Source organism: Aspergillus lentulus (genome assembly GCF_001445615.1).
Source record: "Aspergillus lentulus DNA, contig: Alt09, strain: IFM 54703, whole genome shotgun sequence".
NCBI lineage: Eukaryota > Fungi > Ascomycota > Eurotiomycetes > Eurotiales > Aspergillaceae > Aspergillus > Aspergillus lentulus.
In genome coordinates this window covers 2,689,727-2,707,569 of record NW_028322117.1, presented here as the reverse complement: position 1 = coordinate 2,707,569, position 17,843 = coordinate 2,689,727, and the positions used below count along the sequence as shown (strand labels likewise).

Below are 17,843 nucleotides of genomic sequence, written 5' to 3'. Positions count from 1 at the left end.
TGATGATCCCCTTGCATATCGAGTCAAGCATTGGAAATGTGTGACACTGCAGCTTCATCGCTGTCAGCTCACAAGGGTTGTGTACAGACTTGAGAATTCCTGATTCAAAATGGGTCGCAAGTATGTGGCATTACTGGCAATGCAATGAGAAGCATTTTTCGTAATAGTAGCATCTGGATATGTACTCCATACTCCGTACTTTGTGCAAGAAGGGCCTGCTCCGTGACCTAGTCTATCTATCCGAAAGGCCGATCGAAGAGGAACTTGGAGTACGTACCAGTAGTAGACGAGTAGACTGGGCCTACGGCTGATTAGATTAACATTAATAATGGAATAGCGCCAAACAGCCCAAACCACAACCATTGCCGCTGATTGATTGTGCTGTAATTTCTTTATGCATTATGGGCCTCTAGCCAAGACTTTCCGGCTGTTTCTTCCAGTTGCCCCTCAAGAAATTATTGATAACCAAGAAGGAAGGGATGAAATGATATGCCCTTGTCGGGCTTCCGACCACATCCGTCCCTGTACTCCCTTCGTTGGTCTTTTCTCCGCTATTTATCTTTGACGTCAACCCAGCTCGCTGTAGGCGCTGGCTCCCAATCTCTCTTTTCATACAGTCTTGGTCTCCCTTCCATAACAGATCCTCATGCGGTAGCACACTGCAGTACAGCTTCCGTTGCGTAGCTTTGGTGAACTCAAACCCCGCGCCATGGCGGCCTCCGATCTTATACGCGCCCACGATAGTGGCTCCTCCGCCGGCCGATCCCCAGCGCATATGGCGACCACTACAGTCAAGGTGGATGGAATGACATGCGGGGCATGTACTTCCGCTGTTGAAGGCGCTTTCAAGGGTCTGGATGGTGTAGGACAGGTGTCAGTTAGCTTGATGATGGGCCGAGCCGTCGTTCATCATGATCCGACCATAATACCTGCGGAAACAATAGCCGAAAAAATCGAAGACTCCGGTTTTGATGCTGAGATCATCTCCACTGACGGCCCGTCGATACAAACCGATAGCCACAGAAATGCGCAGGATCCGACGCCGCGATTTTCGACCACGACGTTAGCGGTGGAAGGGATGACGTGTGGTGCCTGTACGTCTGCTGTGGAAGGAGGACTCAAGGAAGTCAGAGGCGTCAAATCGATCAACGTCTCATTGCTGTCAGAACGAGCAGTGGTGGAGCATGATGCTTCCGTGATCACGCCGCAACAGCTCGCGGACATTATCGAGGATCGTGGCTTCGGCGCGACGGTGCTGGAAACCTCAACGCCGCAGGACGGTCCTCGTGGCTCGCAGGAAGATGCGGACGCTAAATCGTGCCTCATGAACACAACCGTCTCGATAGATGGCATGACATGTGGCGCTTGTACATCCAGCGTGCAGAGTGCATTCGATGGTGTTGATGGTGTGGTTCAGTTCAACATCAGCTTACTTGCTGAACGCGCTACCATTGTCCATGACCCTACGGTTCTCTCGGCCCAACAAATCACCACAATTATCGAAGATGCGGGGTTTGACGCAGCTATCATTTCTTCAGAGCCCAAACTGTCTACGTCTAGCTCCACGAACAGCGTAACTCTGAGTTTACACGGCTTGCGCGATGTAGTCGCGGCAAATGATCTAGAAGACTCCCTTCTCCGGAGACCCGGAATACACTCGGCGTCCATCAATATGGGCACATACAAGCTTGCAGTTTCGTATGATTCTGCGAAAATTGGGATTCGTACCATTGTTGAGGCGATTGAGGCTGCCGGCTACAATGCTTTGCTGTCTGAGTCGGACGACACCAACGCCCAGTTGGAATCTCTGTCCAAAACCAAGGAGGTCCAAGAGTGGCGAAGCGCATTCTTGTTCTCTCTCTCATTCGCGGTGCCCGTCTTCGTTCTCAACATGTTGCTTCCCATGTCTCTACCCAAGCTCGACTTCGGCAAGCTCCGCTTATGCGCAGGCGTGTACCTCGGGGACGTGCTATGTTTGTTGCTCACCATCCCCGTACAGTTCGGTATTGGTAAGCGATTCTACGTGAGCAGCTACAAATCACTCAAGCATCGCTCACCGACTATGGATGTTCTTGTCATGTTGGGCACATCTGCGGCTTTCTTCTACAGTGTCTTCATCATGCTTGTGGCCATGTGCACAATGGCCGACAAACGGCCCAACACCGTGTTTGATACAAGCACCATGCTCATTACCTTCATTACACTCGGAAGATGGCTAGAGAATCGGGCTAAAGGTCAAACGTCAGCCGCTCTCTCGCGACTCATGTGCCTGGCTCCGTCTATGACGACAATTTACGATGATCCTATTGCTGCTGAGAAGCTCGCCGAGGAATGGGAAACCGCCAAAGTTTACACCGATGAGAAGAAGCCAGCATCTTCAAGCGCGGACAGATCTGGTCCAGGTCACAGAGTGATCCCAACTGAGCTCATTGAAATTGGCGACGTAGTTGTTCTTCACCCTGGTGACAAAGTTTCTGCAGACGGGGTCGTCATTCGAGGCGAAAGTTACGTGGATGAAAGCATGATCACCGGTGAAGCGCTACCCATTTATAAAAAGAAGGGCAGTACCGTCATTGCTGGAACTGTGAATGGCACTAGTTCGATTGACTTCAAGGTCACCCGAACCGGCAAGGACACTCAGCTCAGCCAGATTGTGAAATTGGTTCAGGACGCGCAGACAAGCCGGGCTCCTATCCAGCGGGTGGCGGATATTGTTGCTGGCTACTTCGTTCCGGCTATCATCAGTCTCGGTCTCATCACGTTCTTTGGTTGGATGTTCGTTAGCCACGTTTGGTCTCATCCTCCCAAGATCTTCGTCGCCGAAGGCAGTGGCGGAAAAGTCATGATTTGCCTGAAGCTTTGCATCTCTGTCATCGTCTTTGCTTGTCCATGTGCATTGGGTCTCAGCACCCCAACAGCCGTCATGGTTGGTACTGGCGTTGGTGCGCAGGAGGGCATTCTAGTCAAGGGTGGTGCTGTGCTTGAAGGCGCGACTAAAATCAACCACGTCGTCTTTGACAAGACTGGCACCCTGACTACGGGGAAGATGACCGTTGCCGAGGCCAGAATAGAACGCCAGTGGCATGAAGGGCGTTGTCGACTTTGGTGGTTGATCGTAGGTCTCGCGGAGATGAACAGTGAGCACCCTATCGGCAAGGCCATCCTCTCAGCAGCAAAGGCTGAATCGGGCCACTCCGAGGGCGATGGACTACCAGGCAGCTTGGGTGACTTCAATGCCCATGTTGGTCAGGGAATATCTGCATTGATTGAGCCCGCGTTCAATGGAGACCGGACAAGGTATCGTGCTGTAATTGGCAATGCCGCTTTCTTGCAGTCCCAAGGTGTATCGGTTCCTGAATCTGTTGAAGCTGAAGATCAGCCCACCGGCAGCCCGAAGCCTACCGCTGGCATCACGCAGATTCATGTGGCCATCGATCAGCAGTTTGCCGGAACTATCTTCCTCCGCGACACTGTGAAATCGACTGCCGTGGCTACGATCGCTGCTTTGCATCGCATGGGGCTCAAGACTTCGCTCATCACTGGAGATACCCGCTCTACTGCCTTGTCCATCGCTTCCGCTGTTGGTATATCTCCTGAATTCGTTCACGCCTCTGCCTCCCCGTCCGACAAACAATCCATAATCGCTTCGATGCAAGAATCCGGTGACCGCGTCGCCATGGTAGGCGATGGAATCAATGACTCCCCGGCTCTGGCAACCGCATCAATTGGGATTGCTCTGGCTTCGGGGACGGACGTCGCCATAGAAGCCGCCGACATCGTGCTCATGCGGCCAGATGATCTCCTTTCCGTCCCCGCCAGTCTATCGCTCTCTCGCGCAGTCTTCAGACGCATCAAGCTCAATCTCATGTGGGCCTGCGTCTACAACGTCATCGGCCTTCCATTCGCCATGGGTCTCTTCCTGCCCTTTGGCGGCTTCATGCTTCCCCCCATGGCCGCCGGCGCGGCAATGGCAGCATCAAGCGTCTCCGTCGTCGTCAGCAGCCTGCTCCTGAATTTCTGGAAACGTCCACGATGGATGGACGTCGAGAAGCTAGAGAAGGAAGCGCAGCTCGGCGGCGTTGGCTCTCGCGCGTCCCGGAAGAACCGGTGGCCGGCTGCTCTCTTTGTCTCCGGTCCTGGCAGTCGTACCGGCCCGTTGGGTTGGGCCAGGCGGACAGGCGCGAAAGTCTGGTCGACTGTCACCGGACGGAGTCCGAGAACAGTAGACACCAACGATGGCTATGTCCCTCTACAGACGGTAGAGCCAGTCGTTTAATTACCCCTGTTCCCCTTCTTGCATGTTTTTCGATGCTCTGTCTCATGTGCACTGTTCATAGCTACCTAGGATTCGGCTTATGAAGTACCTGCATGATGGATGTCTCTTCTTACGGCTACCATAATAATGAATGGCATAGACATATGTGGTTTTCGAGGGTCTTACAGATGTTCATTGATACGAGTATCTCTACAACTGCATCGCTAGTATAATGCAAAACCCAAGGATATGAAGCAGCAGTACTTGAACCAGGAATAGTCCTGCACTCGCACATAGTCAAGTCACTTCATATCATTCATCATTGAAGGCCAATAGTCAATATATGACCTGAAGACTGTCGCTCGTAGATTTCCTGATCATCATTATATGAAACAATGCGAGCCCAAGAAACACAACCAACGCAAAGAGCGTCTAATCATCCTTGTTCTCTGTCGCCCGGAGAGTTTCAGTGGCTTCTGCCTCTACCTCTGCCGCTGCTGTTGCTGTTGCGGCAGGAGCCGATTCCCCCGCCTCTTTCGCATCGTCAAGCTGGATATCCCCGTCGCTGTCTGCATTTGCCCTAGACGCCGGTTCCTTGTCCTCGGTCTGTCCCTCAGTAGTAGAACTAGGTTGTTCGGTTTCTGCCGACGACCCACCCGCAAGCGCATTTGCGTTCTGCGCCAAAGTCATCTCGACTCCCTTGCCGTCCTGCAGGCCCACATCCTCTACTCCTACGATCGGCGGGCCCCGAGCGTGGGGAATCTCCTCGGACGAGTCGGCTGGCGGGGGGCTAGTACCGCCCATAGTCTCGTTTTGTGCCGTCGTTTCTAAGGTCTGGGCTTGTGCTATCGGATCCTGAGCCTGCAGTTGGACCTGCTCTGGTTGTGATGTTTGCGCGACCAATGGTAATGAATTACCTGGGACGAGGCCTACGAAGAACGAGTGTTAACAGGAATGTATGGAGACAAGTAACTAAGAGCGTTACCTTCACTGAGAGTAGCTCCACCGTCGTTGCCCGGGGAGGATGCGCCGGTCAACCAAGGGATCGGAGTAAGCAATGCCCCACCTAGGGACTCATCACTTCCTGGGGCATGATCTGGGAACATGAAACCATGCCCTCCTCCGTTCAATACGCCATTGACCTGACCGGCGCTGGGTTCTGTTTGAAGTGGAAATATATCAGCGGTACTTGTAACGGAAACGACTCGGTCGACGGCGCGCAGGTACGCAGGGAGAGTTCGATAGTGTGCATTAGGTCGGAGAACTAGCTCTGCGAGTCTCTGTATGGTGTGCGGAGGCTTCGATGCAAAAAATGTCTTTAATGCCGACTTGATGGAATCCAGCAATAACATAAGCGGCGGGGGGAGGGTATCGGTCGAGGAATCAACGAACGACTGCGGTTTGGAGTCTGGCACACGCTCGCCCGATGGAGGCGGCGTGGCAGCTGATGCGGGTATTGTCGACTGTGAAGGATTCTCTGTCTCTGTTGGAGGAGTATTCTCTTTGTTGCTGCTCGGTGGCACTGCGTTGGGTTCTTGCGAGTAGGAAGATGGCTGTTGCTGTGCGGCTGGTGATTGGGTTTCGACGTGAAATTTGGGCATGGGAAACGCGTTGTATACATTCTACTTATCTGTTAGTCCTCACGAAGAGTGGATAAAAGGATGACTACAGCCTGCGCACATGTTCTAGTCGCTCGAGGAGAGGCCCGACCATACCGGGCCATTTGTTGCTGGACGAGGTATTAGCACTCGATCACGATATAGATAGATTGACAGATCGTTGCCCGTACTAGTCCATTGAGCCGCCATTGGCGACCGTCTCTAAGCTTTCTTCATCTATAATTGCAAAACGTCAGCGCAAGATAGTTCTAGTAGCTTATGGTGGCATTCCCAAGCTGTGTTGCCAGGGATAAAAAGGCCAACACAGAGCGCGCTCATGGACAGGTGATCATCTTTATGAGAGACGCTCTAAGCAGCTTACCCAGTGACATTTTGGCCCCACGCTTCCTTCTCGTCACTCTGTTGTTGAGGTAGTCCCCAGACGCAAGTTGCTTGCTCTAGGTTAATTAATGCAATGGAATGCTATACGCGTGGGGAGCGGCTCTCCCGGCAGTCGAAGCTTGTAATTGGCTGCAGTAATCGCTTATCGGAGCATCACGTGACGGTTATCGGCCAATTTTTCGATGGAGTCACGAATGTCCCCACGGCGGGCAGACGGAGGGGCCTTGTCTCACTCTCCCCAGACGTTGCAAGCACTGTGGTCTGGTGACTGACCCTTGGAGCAAATCAATTCTAGTTTCATTGCCTTCATTGCCAGTCAGGCCAAAATGTGGAACTCTCCAAAGGTTGGGGTCCTCGGTGGAGGTCAGTTGGGACGAATGCTCGTTGAGTCGGCGAACCGACTTAACATCCAGGTCAATGTTCTGGACGCCGATAACGCCCCTGCGAAACAAATCAGTGCCCACGACGGCCATGTGACTGGCTCATTCAAGGAGCATGAAGCTGTGCGGAAATTGGCGAAGACCTGCGATGTTGTGACAGCCGAGATTGAGCATGTCGATACCTACGCTCTTGAGGAGATCTCCTCGGAGGTCAAGGTTGAGCCCAGCTGGCAAGCGATCCGAACAATCCAGAACAAATTCAATCAGAAGGAACACCTGCGGAAGTATGGCATACCAATGGCGGAGCACCGGGAGCTGCTTGAGAACACACCGGCTGAACTCGCCAAGGTCGGCGAGCAACTTGGGTATCCCTTGATGCTTAAGTCGAAGACGATGGCCTACGATGGACGGGGTTAGTGAACAAGACGGAGTCAGAAAAGGCTATCTAGAATGTTGTTGTGGCTGACAATGGGCGCCAGGAAACTTCCGTGTCAATTCCAAGGACGATATCCCCGAAGCCCTTGAAGCGCTCAAGGACAGGCCATTGTACGCTGAGAAATGGGCCTACTTCAAGATGGTTGGTCTTTTATTCGCTTCATAAGTGACTTCGACCTAATAGCGACGCTCATAGGAATTGGCCGTAATGGTTGTGAAAACCAAGGACGCGGTCCTCTCATACCCCACAGTTGAGACAGTACAAGAAGACTCGATATGCAAGCTCGTCTACGCACCTGCCCGCAATGTCTCCGATGCCATCAACCAGAAAGCTCAGGAGCTAGCCCGCAAGGCTGTCGCAGCCTTTGAGGGCAAGGGTGCGTTCGGTGTGGAGATGTTCCTCCTCGAAGACGACAGCATCATGCTGTGCGAAATTGCCAGCCGCATCCACAACTCCGGCCACTACACGATTGAAGGATGTGCCCTGTCCCAGTTCGACGCGCACCTCCGCGCCATCCTCGACCTCCCCATTCCCCCACAGAGCCTCGAAATCCGCCAACCGTCCATCATGCTGAACATTATCGGCGGCGCCGCCCCAGACACCCACCTTAAAGCCGCCGAGGCCGCTCTCTCCATCCCCAATGCCAGCATCCACCTCTACAGCAAGGGCGCCGCCAAACCCGGCCGCAAAATGGGCCACGTCACCGTCACCGCGCCCACGATGCACGAAGCCGAGAAATACATCCAGCCCCTCATCGACGTTGTTGACGAGATCCGCTCCAAGCGCAGTGACATCAAGACGCAGCCCGCCAAGTCCGGCCCGTCGAAGCCCGCCCCCACCGTCGCCGTGATGATGGGCTCGGACAGCGACCTCAAGACCCTTGTCCCGGGCCTGAAGCTCCTCCGTGACTACTTCGGCATCGAGCCCGCCGTCGACATCACCTCCGCCCATCGCACCCCAACATTCATGGCCGAGTACTCGGCCAGCGCGGCCGCGCGCGGCATCAAGGTCATTATCGCCGCTGCGGGCGGCGCCGCCCATCTCCCTGGGATGGCTGCCGCTCACACCGTCCTGCCCGTCATCGGCGTACCGGTCAAGGGCAGCTCGCTAGACGGCGTGGACAGCTTGTATAGCATCGTCCAGATGCCTAGAGGTATGTTATCTTCTTTTCTTCTACCATCTCTCTCTTTCCCGTGGACAGCCCGCTAATCGTTTATCGCTACAGGTGTCCCCGTCGCGACGGTAGGAATCAACAACAGCATCAACGCTGCTCTCCTGGCGGCTCGTATCCTTGGCGCATTCGACCCGGCTATCCAGCGTAAGGTGGAGGCGTATGCCGAGCAGGCTAGACACGAGAACATGGAGCTGAAGGGGACCAAGATGCAGGAACTCGGATGGGAAAAGTACTTTGAACAGATGTAACAGAATTTAATAGCTAGATTGGATTATTGATGAGAATGGCTGAATGACTCTACCGACTTACGGAATATCGAAGACTTGACAGAAGAACGAGACAGAATTAGAGATTACGTACTCGAAACTAGTCATACAGATCATAGCGTGACAGCCACAAGACATCATACACAGATACTGCAAGCACAAAACTCATGGAAGCGAAAACATGATATCTCAAAGCCAGTACATGCGTCATCAGTCAGGAACAAAGGAAATATTGAAGGGAACGGCCAGACATATGTCCTCAATAGCTAATCTTTCCTTTAAGCGGTCTGTGGGTTGAAGGCCTCGGGGGTGCCTCGGACGGTAAGCCCCTCGGCGGTGACCTTCGTAGCGGCCCCATTTTGATGACCATTCGTGTGGCCATTGGTGGCGCCGTTGCTGAAGGCATTGTCCATTTCATCGGCGAATCCACGCGAGGGATGTCCAGTCTTTGGATACCCGTCAGCACCGACCTGACCACCCTGGGTCGCTCGACCATCGGCTCCCTCTGTTGGTCGGCCATCAGGCTTCTCTCTGAGTCGGCCCTCGGCCGTCCGGTGAGGCTTGCGTTGGATGGAAGCGAGCTTGGGGATGTCCTTGGACTCAGAGGCACTGCCGATAGAGAAGACTGGGGATTCCCAGCGCTCTCCCTTGCGCGCGAGATCAGTGTATTCAGTAGCCTTGTTGGAGACTGCTCCAGGGAGCTTGATGTCTGGGAACATCGAGTCGTGAAGAGTGGTGACGGTCTGGATCTTGGTATCGCGCTGAGCAATTGCTTGAGCCTTTTGCTTCTTCTCGGTCAGCTTCGCGCGCGCAGCGTCCATGTAGCGCGAGTAGATGTTGGGAGCATTTGCAGGATCCTGCTTGGTAGCTTCCTTTGCACGCTGAACCTCTTGGTTGACTTCAAAGGCAAATGCATCACCTTTGACGAAAGCGTCATGGATCTGCTTTTCGAGCACCTTCTCCAGGGTAGGCCGAACAATGTTAAAGAGCATAGGCTTGAAGATGGCAAAGAGAATCTTGTGCTTGGACTTCCTCAGCTTGATGTCGAGATCGTGAATCTTCACCGTCACCTTGTCCAGTTTGACAAAGTGCTGACGGTCCTCCTTATGAGCCGTGGAGGCCGCGATCTTGAACCCAAAGCCCTCGTTACCGAGGAAGATGTCCATGACACCCTTGTCTGTGATTGAAGGGAATCCCTGCTTCTTCTTGATATAGTAACTGACATCTAACGAGGAGTTAGTAAGACATAACCTCACAATATCGTCATGTTTCAATATTGAACCTACCTCTGAGATCGGCTTGAATACCGGATACCGAGATCATGATCTGAGCAAGGAATCAGTTTGAGCAGCGGACATAACTGGATAACGCGTGACGAACCTTGTTGTCTCTCTTGTTACTGATGTTCTTCCGACCCCAGCGGAAATAGTTATCACTACCAAATTCCACGACATTCGGCATCAGATTGTCACTCTCGATGACGAGATTCTCCACAACCTGTGAACATTGCAACGTTAGTCACCTGAAACCCTCAAGACAGTTCTTGAAGCAGACTCACCACGTCGGCCATCGGATCGGACACCTCGATGCGAGGCACAGGGACATAGCGAACGTTCTCAAAGACCGAAGGCAAGATGACATCTCTGATATCTTTAAGCAGGTGCTTCTTGAGAGCGACATTGCCACTAGCGTCTCGACCAAGGTCATTGAAGAGCTTCTCCAAAGCTGAGCGGAATGCTCGATTCTGAGGGTCTTGATTGAACTGATCGCCTATGAATCTAATCTCATCAAGGATCCGATCGGTATGATCCTTGTAGCGATCGCGCAACAGGTAACGACCGTGATCGTACAATCGGTCCCATTCACGGTCGCAGTCTTCCTGCATGATGTAGCCTTGTTCCTGCAAGGTTTTCCTGCTCGAGTCAGAATGATCCGTATAGTCTACCTTGGCGGTCGGACTTACCTGATGAAGGTGTCCATGTTCTTGAACCAGCCTCTGAGCTCCGGGTCCTTGTCTGCATCGCGGTAGATTTTGTCGAGGGAGTCGAAGAAATCATCCAAGGACGTGCTGTTTGCAAATCGTTCAATGAGAGTCTGGCAATAATATTAGCTTCACTGTCAGCGCTATTCTTCCGGTCACTCACCTTCAGATTGGTCTCCATCGATCTGATTCTTTCGTTGCCACGGAGTTCCTTTGTGGTTCCAGCACCTTGTTGGGAGATGTCTCTGGTGTGACGACCGTATTTTTCAGCGAGAGAAAGGAGCGTGCCAACAGCTTGCTGGTCTATTATAGGCCGCAAAGTTAGCGTCTATCCGAAGCTTCTAATCCCCGAATTGAACTTACAATCAGGATGGCCCTGGATTTCAATAACCATCTTCTTCAATCGCCAGATAACTTGCTCGCGTCTCTCCTTGGGCATTTTCTGCTCCATGTAGCTACGAGTCCGCTCCTTGAGCTCCTGGGCCCGACTCTTCGCTTCCTCGGAGACATCCTCTGGGACCTTCTCTTTGGCCTTCTGGGCTGCCGAACCGACACCAGCCTGGACATCGACATCCTTAGCAGTGGCAGGGTCCTGGCCACCCGTTGCAGATTGTGTCGCAGTGTTTGCTACATCACCAGCTTCTTCCTACGGGGGAAGTGAGCATGTGAGCAGATAAGCTCTCAGAAGAGGATCTTACCTTGCTTTTCTGAAAGCGAGACTTGAGCTGTTCCTTGGGTATATCAGGCTTCTCATGCCAGACATTCTCTTCAGCAGGTTGGTCCACTTGGGACAGCTGCTCCTGTGAAGGTCGAACCCTGTCGGCAGCGTGCTGCGAGACATCACCAGCCATGTCACGAGCAATGATCATAGCATCGTTCACTGTAAAGCGTCAGTACGATACTTAACTCGGCACTGACTTCCAAATGAGTCCACTTACAGAGCTTTCTGAACTCTCCGTTTGTGATCAGGAGGGTACCCAGGGTTTTTAATCCTTCGACGGCCCTGTCGGCGTCCTGCTGGGCTGATTCTTTGCTCACTGGAACATTTGGCTGTACCGGTGCTTCGCCAGTGCCAAGCTTTTGAGCTTCCCAGATAAAGTCTTGCAATAACTGGCCCTCATTCTTGCTAAGAATGAGCTTCTTAGCTTCGTCAATGACCACCCGGAGATCCTTAACCAGGGCCTGGCCCTCGCTGGACAGTTCTTTAGGAGGGGACGACAGGGCCTTGGAGGTAATGGCACTGTTCAAGGCGACATCACATTGCTTGTTCTACAGATACTTTCATCAGTATTATGCACGGCCCACGCGCCTTGACGCAGTTTGCGAGGATGATCCGTGGACTAACCGATGGAAGCTTGCCGTTTTTGAAAGCTGTATGGTTCGTTAGCCTGAAATAATCGCTGAAGGACAGGCGCTTCAATCTTACCTTGATATATCCCGAACAACTGCAACTTCTGGTTGATATCCTGGAGTAAAGCTACTGTCAGAGCACTTCTTTGAAAGTGTAGGGTTGGATTGGTATGCGCACCTTTTCCTTTTGCTTAGTGTCCATAGGACGATTGACAGTTCTCGACGGCATGATGAGGTCTGTTGGCACCGCTGATGGATGACTTGCGACCGACAATGACAATCAGACAATAGTGAGATAGAATTTTATGGCTGAGCACCAAAGACCTCGATGGTCACTTGAGAAAGGGATAGATAAGTAAGCTCTGCTAAGACTTTCTTTCGGAGAAGAAAAGAGACGAATAACAGACAGATAGAATCAAGTGCACAAGTAAAGAGACAGATAACGAAGATCGCGTCACAGGGGTATCACCGGAATGGAGGGCGCGAAGGGCGAGAGGAATGTGTGTTTAGTTGAGGTATGGAGATCAATGGTAGGGTAGACAGGACAACTAGTTATGAATCAAGAGTGACAAGGCCAAAAGTGTTTGGAAGTCGATGGATTGTGGTGACCTATTTAAATAGTTTTCTAGACAACTGATATCAGATCAAGGGGGGCAAGGAAGAGGAGAGAAAAGTTGATCGTGGGTGACATCGATTATGACTGTTATTGATAGGGGGCTGCAACCCTTCCTTGGATGCTTGACGTCACGGTGTCGTGAGTTATCTTTTTGCGCTGAGGATTATAGCTACTAGCATAGGGAGGAGTACCTGAGCTGTCCGGGCAGAGGTACCTTACTCTTGCTTTTGGTCGGGTTCCTGAGCATGATACGTAAGAGAAGCCTCTCTGAAAGCATTATTGTTCTTTTCTTGAAATTTGGTCCAGCATGTGCATATGAGTTCCGACGAATATGAGCTCATACATGGTCTTGGCTGAAGACAATCAGTCAATCAATGGGAAGAGGCAACTAAACTAAAGGAGGCAAGTCATCATCTGTACTAGGTTATGAACAAGGACCATCTATTATTGCCGACTCGATAAAGTTCAGAGCATGACGAAAAGCTTGAGCTCTACCTAGCTAGCCATCGAGTCTTGACGATTCATCTTATATTCACACAAGAAAATGTACATGGTAAAGCCAAAGTCAGCTTATCAATGCTAATTCCCCATCTATCGGCCCCCGGTTTACAACCCACGAGGCAGAAACAAAAGGGGAAGCCTCTGCGCTCTTGTTGGCTTGATCCCTTCGACGGAGTAGGGACTCGGCGTAGGGCGTACCCACTTTGTAGTTAGTCCCAGTAACCTTGAATCCAAAAGGCTTGGCACTGAGCATCGTTTTCATGGTCGCCTAGCCACAAAGCACAAATGATCTAGTCTAGAGTTTTGAGGTCTACAAAGAGAGTAAGTTCGCAGCGAACAATGTGAAATCATAGCTCCATAAGATGTGCTACGTGGTCTATTCGCCATCCCGAGCAGGTTTCGACGCGCTGGGAATCGTTCCGCGATGACTTGGTCAAGTCCAGACAAAGTTGTACTAGAGCTTTTTGTGGATCATCAGTCTGACGTCAAGAGTCGATCTGCCCACCACTTCAGCACTCCACAGTCCACAGTCTACAAACGCTGCGTACTACCTCTGGTACCTCTTTTTCAGCCCAATATTATGGCCAATTGCAGGAATTCCTTCCGTCGAGTTCCCTGGATGGAGAAAGTGGGGATGGGAAAAGCAGCTGTAATGTACCATGTAGAAGAGATCGCGATTTTTCATGCGCACCAAATTAGAAATTAGATAGCGGTTGAATATTCCACTTCGTCCCCTGTCATGCAATGCGGAAATATGGTTGAAGCAGACGAACTATCGTCTCAATGCCATCTCTTGATGCCTAATTATTTACAGACTCCCAAAATAGGCGCATATCTGCAGCCTAGAGTAGACGAATACAGGTTAACTCGTACTCAGCTGCTACCATGGCTGTCCTCGACATCCTTCTCTGAAGGACGACAAGGAGTACTTCAATGGGTAGGATCATTTATTTAGCGGACTAATATGCAGCTCTTTGATTCGTTCATAGACCATAATGGCCATGATGATAGCCAGGATATCCACTACCCGCAGATGGGGGCAAGGGTGGTCCGGTCACATAAGGCCCTGCACCTGGAACGTAAATCGCGGGTGACTGCATTAGCCGTTCTCGAGCAGACGCTGAAATTGTCTGGAATGTTTCAAGAAGCGTTGCGATTCCCCATTTTCTAAGGCAGAACTGGAGGAGATCCTGGGTATAATCCAGGCATACGCTCGCTCGTGCGTGACAGTTCAAGCGGTCCTTATTGTCGATCGCGGGTGGTTCTGGAATCTCAAAAGGGATGTTGGGAAGCGGTGGCACCGAGCGGTTCAGGACGAGTTCTGAATGCCGGTCCAAGAGGTCGAGGAACCAGCTACTGACCTGGTATGCTCGCTGAATGTCAAGATATGTCATCAATGGCACTAGGCTCGGCGTTTCCAAAATCTGGTGAAGTTTGCGGATGTAATCCATGCAACGCTCAAACAGGAGAACTTTCGAATAGTCAGATGTCCCGATATATCGATGCATGGGCGACAAAATGATGACAGTCGTGTAAAGGGACTCCAGTGTATATAAAATAGTGAAAGGCCCTGCAGTGTTCTGAGGAGCATTCTCGAGCCATTCCTGGGCTTTGTAGCACAGGGTCCAAGTGGAGGTCGCATTTGGGAGGGATGCCTCATTCTCGTATTCGTACTTATTATGATATGCAGTGGACAGTATTTGCCGAATTTTGACTATATGCCAAGCAGGTTGCGCACTGTGCAAAAAGACATCGCTTGCATCTGCAAGAGCAAAGCCAGGTGCTGTGGTAACTGAGGGTAAAGCGACATTGACAGACCCATCAGAGAAGGAAAGTGTTCTCTCCAACGCGGTGCTTACACCCCTGTGCTCAACCAAATCAGTAAAAATGAGCTCGTATCAGAATGATGTAGAGGCACAAACCTATCCAAGCAGTAGACGCAATGATAGACAATCCGACGAATATCTAAACGATCAGGAGTAGACAACTCTTCCAAAGGAGGGTCTTGATGCAAGCCAAGATCAACCATTGCTCGGACGGCCGTGCCTACAAGATACCAACTACGAAAATGGTTAGGGTCGTAAAAGGAATACTGGGCAAGCAACAGTATCCCCTGAATGCCAGTAACGGATCCTGGGCGAAGAACTTCTTCGGCGTATTTCAGCGCCCCAGAAATCAAAGATAGTGCCCTTTGATGATCTCCGTCGCCAGGCTGATACGACGTCGAAGCAGACGAGATGGCTAAGACAAGACGTAAAATCCAATGATCAAATGGCTTGGCGAAACGACCACCGGACTGATATACAGCATCTACAGACGTCCAAAAAGTTGTCTCGACGAAGAAAGGCAGCTGTGTGTATAGGTTGTCGAAATAATGGCGCAAAAGGGGTGTTATTTCATGGCGTGAGGGTAATGACTGCGATGATAATTTCGGCAGCGGCTCGGCAATTGCCATTGATAGTAGAAGATTGGCGAAAGACGTACTCGAAGTAATACCGTGGAAATCTCGTGAGGTGGCATTGACCGACCTAGAACGGCTGGTCAGCAACGAAACAACGAGGGCAATAGAAGATGAACAGACAAAAAGCCGAAATCCCCAACCAGGTCGTCAATATCGGAAACCTCTTTGCGATGTGATTGAGCAACACAATCCGGCGATGAAACCGAAGTGATAGAGCTTTCCCGGACAGTCCCTATTTCATCCGTTGATGAAGATTCCTTGCGATACCGCAGGCTTGCAATCTGTTTTTCAAGCCGCTCATTGTACCCCTCCAAGGACGCTACATAACTTCTCTCTTTTCCTCTGGCAAACTCGTCACTGGCACCAGAGCAGGTGCTCGCTTTCCCTACTCTTTCGCACGCGGAGCAGGCAGGAAGTTTCCCATCGCATTTTATTTTCGCGGTTCGGCATCTTGAGCAAGCGGCAACCGGCCGACTAACTTTAAGAAGCGGTTTGTCTAGAAATGAGTTTGCCGACATTCTAGCATAGTATTACCTGGGCAGCATGTCAGAGGATCGGAAAACAGATTGCAACAGAGTATGACGCGTCTGAAAACACCAGGCGCATACCGAATGGCGGACGGGCAATGGCTGAGAATCATGTGAAATGCGTGCAGCATGTCAGATATAAGAACGGTGGTTCTGAAATGTGGTCTGCCGAAGCAATCAGAAGTCTTGCGAGCGAGGAGCGCGACCGAACGAAGATCAAAATAGACGCTGATTCATCTACTATCTTAATGACTTTGGCAATAGGAAATTCAGAAGGGATGGCAGAAGTACCTCGGGATCGATCATTAGTTGCTTTGACAGACTGCTCTCAGCAGAACATTCGGACCCTGTGGATCTCTTTCGCTTTTTGAGACGATGTACCTTTGTAGTAATAGCGAGAGACCCAGCAGAGGAGTTTATCGTTGTCAATGTCAAAAAAAGTCGACTACCATATCCTGTGGAAATTTCAGTGATATTTACCGAAAAATCACGAGGTTATCAATGGAGGAAGTAAGTAGCGGATTTGCTCCGCGTCGCAAGTCACTAATTGGGGTACCTTGAGGAGATAAGAAAGGGATAGGTTTAGGCAAAGCAAAGCGGTAAATGAACCCCGTTACCTTGACGAAAGGGGTGCCTAATTGAAGGCGACTAAGTTCATGCCACCAACTGGGTCAGCCTGCAGTGGTGTGCATCCAACAAAGCAGCATGACCGTTATGCTGCGGGTAAGGCAGTAGTAGTGTGAGCAGCAGATACGTCGTTGTAGATAGTGGAAGTAGAAGAATTCATCATCTGCTGATCTTCTTCTTAGGCTGATTTGGCTCTTCCTCGTCCGTTGGGTTTCCTTTTTTTCCCCACCTCTTAAGGACACCCCACCTTCCGCACTCCGTACCCTCTCCACCATACCCAGCACCTTATCTCTTCGGCAATGGAGAACTCTGTCGCTTTGCCGACGATCGAATACAAGAGTAATTGTCCTAATTTTGCTTGCGCGAATACTACAGGCGCCTCGGAGGAGATGATACAGCACGATTCGGGGGCTTCGTCCTGAGCTTCAGATGCGTGCCACAGACCAACGAATATGCATATCCTCCCCCGGGCATCCCTCTTTCAGACAACGAGTCCTGTTCCCAATTAAGAAGCTTCAACATAGACGGCTGTCATGCCACGGCACTACCATCCGGGTTCTCTTGACTGCGGAATTTTCGGATGTCCGGAACGAGAGATCAATATCAACAGCTGCTTTGCGCCCGTTGTCTATAGTGCATGGTTGGTGCACGTGCATATCCAACACGCATCTGTTATACAGACCTTACGCCTGTCAACTTACACAGGTTCCAATCATGGTCTTGGCTGGTTGTCATTTGCGATCCAATTCCAATCAATTTCTAGATGTCCTTCCTTTCACAACAAGCTTACTTGGCCCTGCAGACTCGGGTTTCTAATGTTTGAGGGCCTCAATAAGAGTTTTCGAATCCCTCGCTGACGCTAATGAGACATGGACTAGGCGCTTGGCCAGCTCAAACACCTCGGTCAGAACTTGAATATAGCGGGCCACAGACTTATTGGTCTCCCTAGCGCCATCTTTGCCTATAATCCCAAAGTGAATCCAATAAGTATGTCCACCCTTGAAGTCTGTGTTTCCACATCTAGCGAAGGTGACTTCACCAAGATCAGATTTCTGCCCGATTCAGGAAGCTCCAAGTCGTGAGATCTCGAGCAACGCTTGCCGCTATTTAGCAACAGTGCATTTCATAATGAACCGTCAGAGACGAGCAATCAGAGAGATGTATAGTCGCAGTCGCAGTTGATATTTCAATCAGAGAGACCTGCTGCATCAACAGCAGCATGCTTGGCATATAGCATGAATAGTCTCCTCCGAGCAACCCCTTCGCTGT

General features: G+C 51.1%; 5 protein-coding genes across 5 annotated transcripts; 2 read left to right on the top strand and 3 right to left on the bottom strand.

The window, feature by feature from the left end:
* Window positions 1-709: 709 nt before the first annotated feature.
* On the top strand, window positions 710-4,276 carry ctpA (Cu(2+)-transporting P-type ATPase CCC2; the record flags this gene model as incomplete). The annotated part of the gene is made up of 1 exon (XM_033554527.2): window positions 710-4,276. The coding sequence occupies one exon, from the start codon at window positions 710-712 to the stop codon at window positions 4,274-4,276; it is 3,567 nt and encodes a 1,188-aa protein (XP_033410418.2).
* Window positions 4,277-4,687: 411 nt separating this feature from the next.
* On the bottom strand, window positions 4,688-5,968 carry ALT_5702 (uncharacterized protein; the record flags this gene model as incomplete). Its single annotated transcript, XM_033554528.2, has 3 exons — window positions 4,688-5,184; window positions 5,241-5,877; window positions 5,936-5,968. The coding sequence occupies 3 exons, from the start codon at window positions 5,966-5,968 to the stop codon at window positions 4,688-4,690; spliced, it is 1,167 nt and encodes a 388-aa protein (XP_033410419.2).
* Window positions 5,969-6,581: 613 nt separating this feature from the next.
* ALT_5701 (phosphoribosylaminoimidazole carboxylase ADE2) lies at window positions 6,582-8,493 on the top strand (the record flags this gene model as incomplete). Its single annotated transcript, XM_033554529.1, has 4 exons — window positions 6,582-7,047; window positions 7,115-7,212; window positions 7,267-8,224; window positions 8,297-8,493. The coding sequence occupies 4 exons, from the start codon at window positions 6,582-6,584 to the stop codon at window positions 8,491-8,493; spliced, it is 1,719 nt and encodes a 572-aa protein (XP_033410420.1).
* Window positions 8,494-8,789: 296 nt separating this feature from the next.
* On the bottom strand, window positions 8,790-12,071 carry ALT_5700 (uncharacterized protein; the record flags this gene model as incomplete). Its single annotated transcript, XM_033554530.1, has 12 exons — window positions 8,790-9,736; window positions 9,798-9,837; window positions 9,892-10,008; window positions 10,070-10,424; window positions 10,475-10,605; window positions 10,656-10,795; window positions 10,856-11,138; window positions 11,191-11,372; window positions 11,431-11,761; window positions 11,838-11,863; window positions 11,919-11,958; window positions 12,021-12,071. The coding sequence occupies 12 exons, from the start codon at window positions 12,069-12,071 to the stop codon at window positions 8,790-8,792; spliced, it is 2,643 nt and encodes an 880-aa protein (XP_033410421.1).
* Window positions 12,072-13,942: 1,871 nt separating this feature from the next.
* ALT_5699 (fungal specific transcription factor domain-containing protein) lies at window positions 13,943-16,078 on the bottom strand (the record flags this gene model as incomplete). Its single annotated transcript, XM_033554531.2, has 4 exons — window positions 13,943-14,822; window positions 14,882-15,487; window positions 15,541-15,777; window positions 16,029-16,078. 4 exons carry the CDS (start codon window positions 16,076-16,078, stop codon window positions 13,943-13,945), a joined length of 1,773 nt encoding a protein of 590 aa, XP_033410422.2.
* Window positions 16,079-17,843: the final 1,765 nt, after the last annotated feature.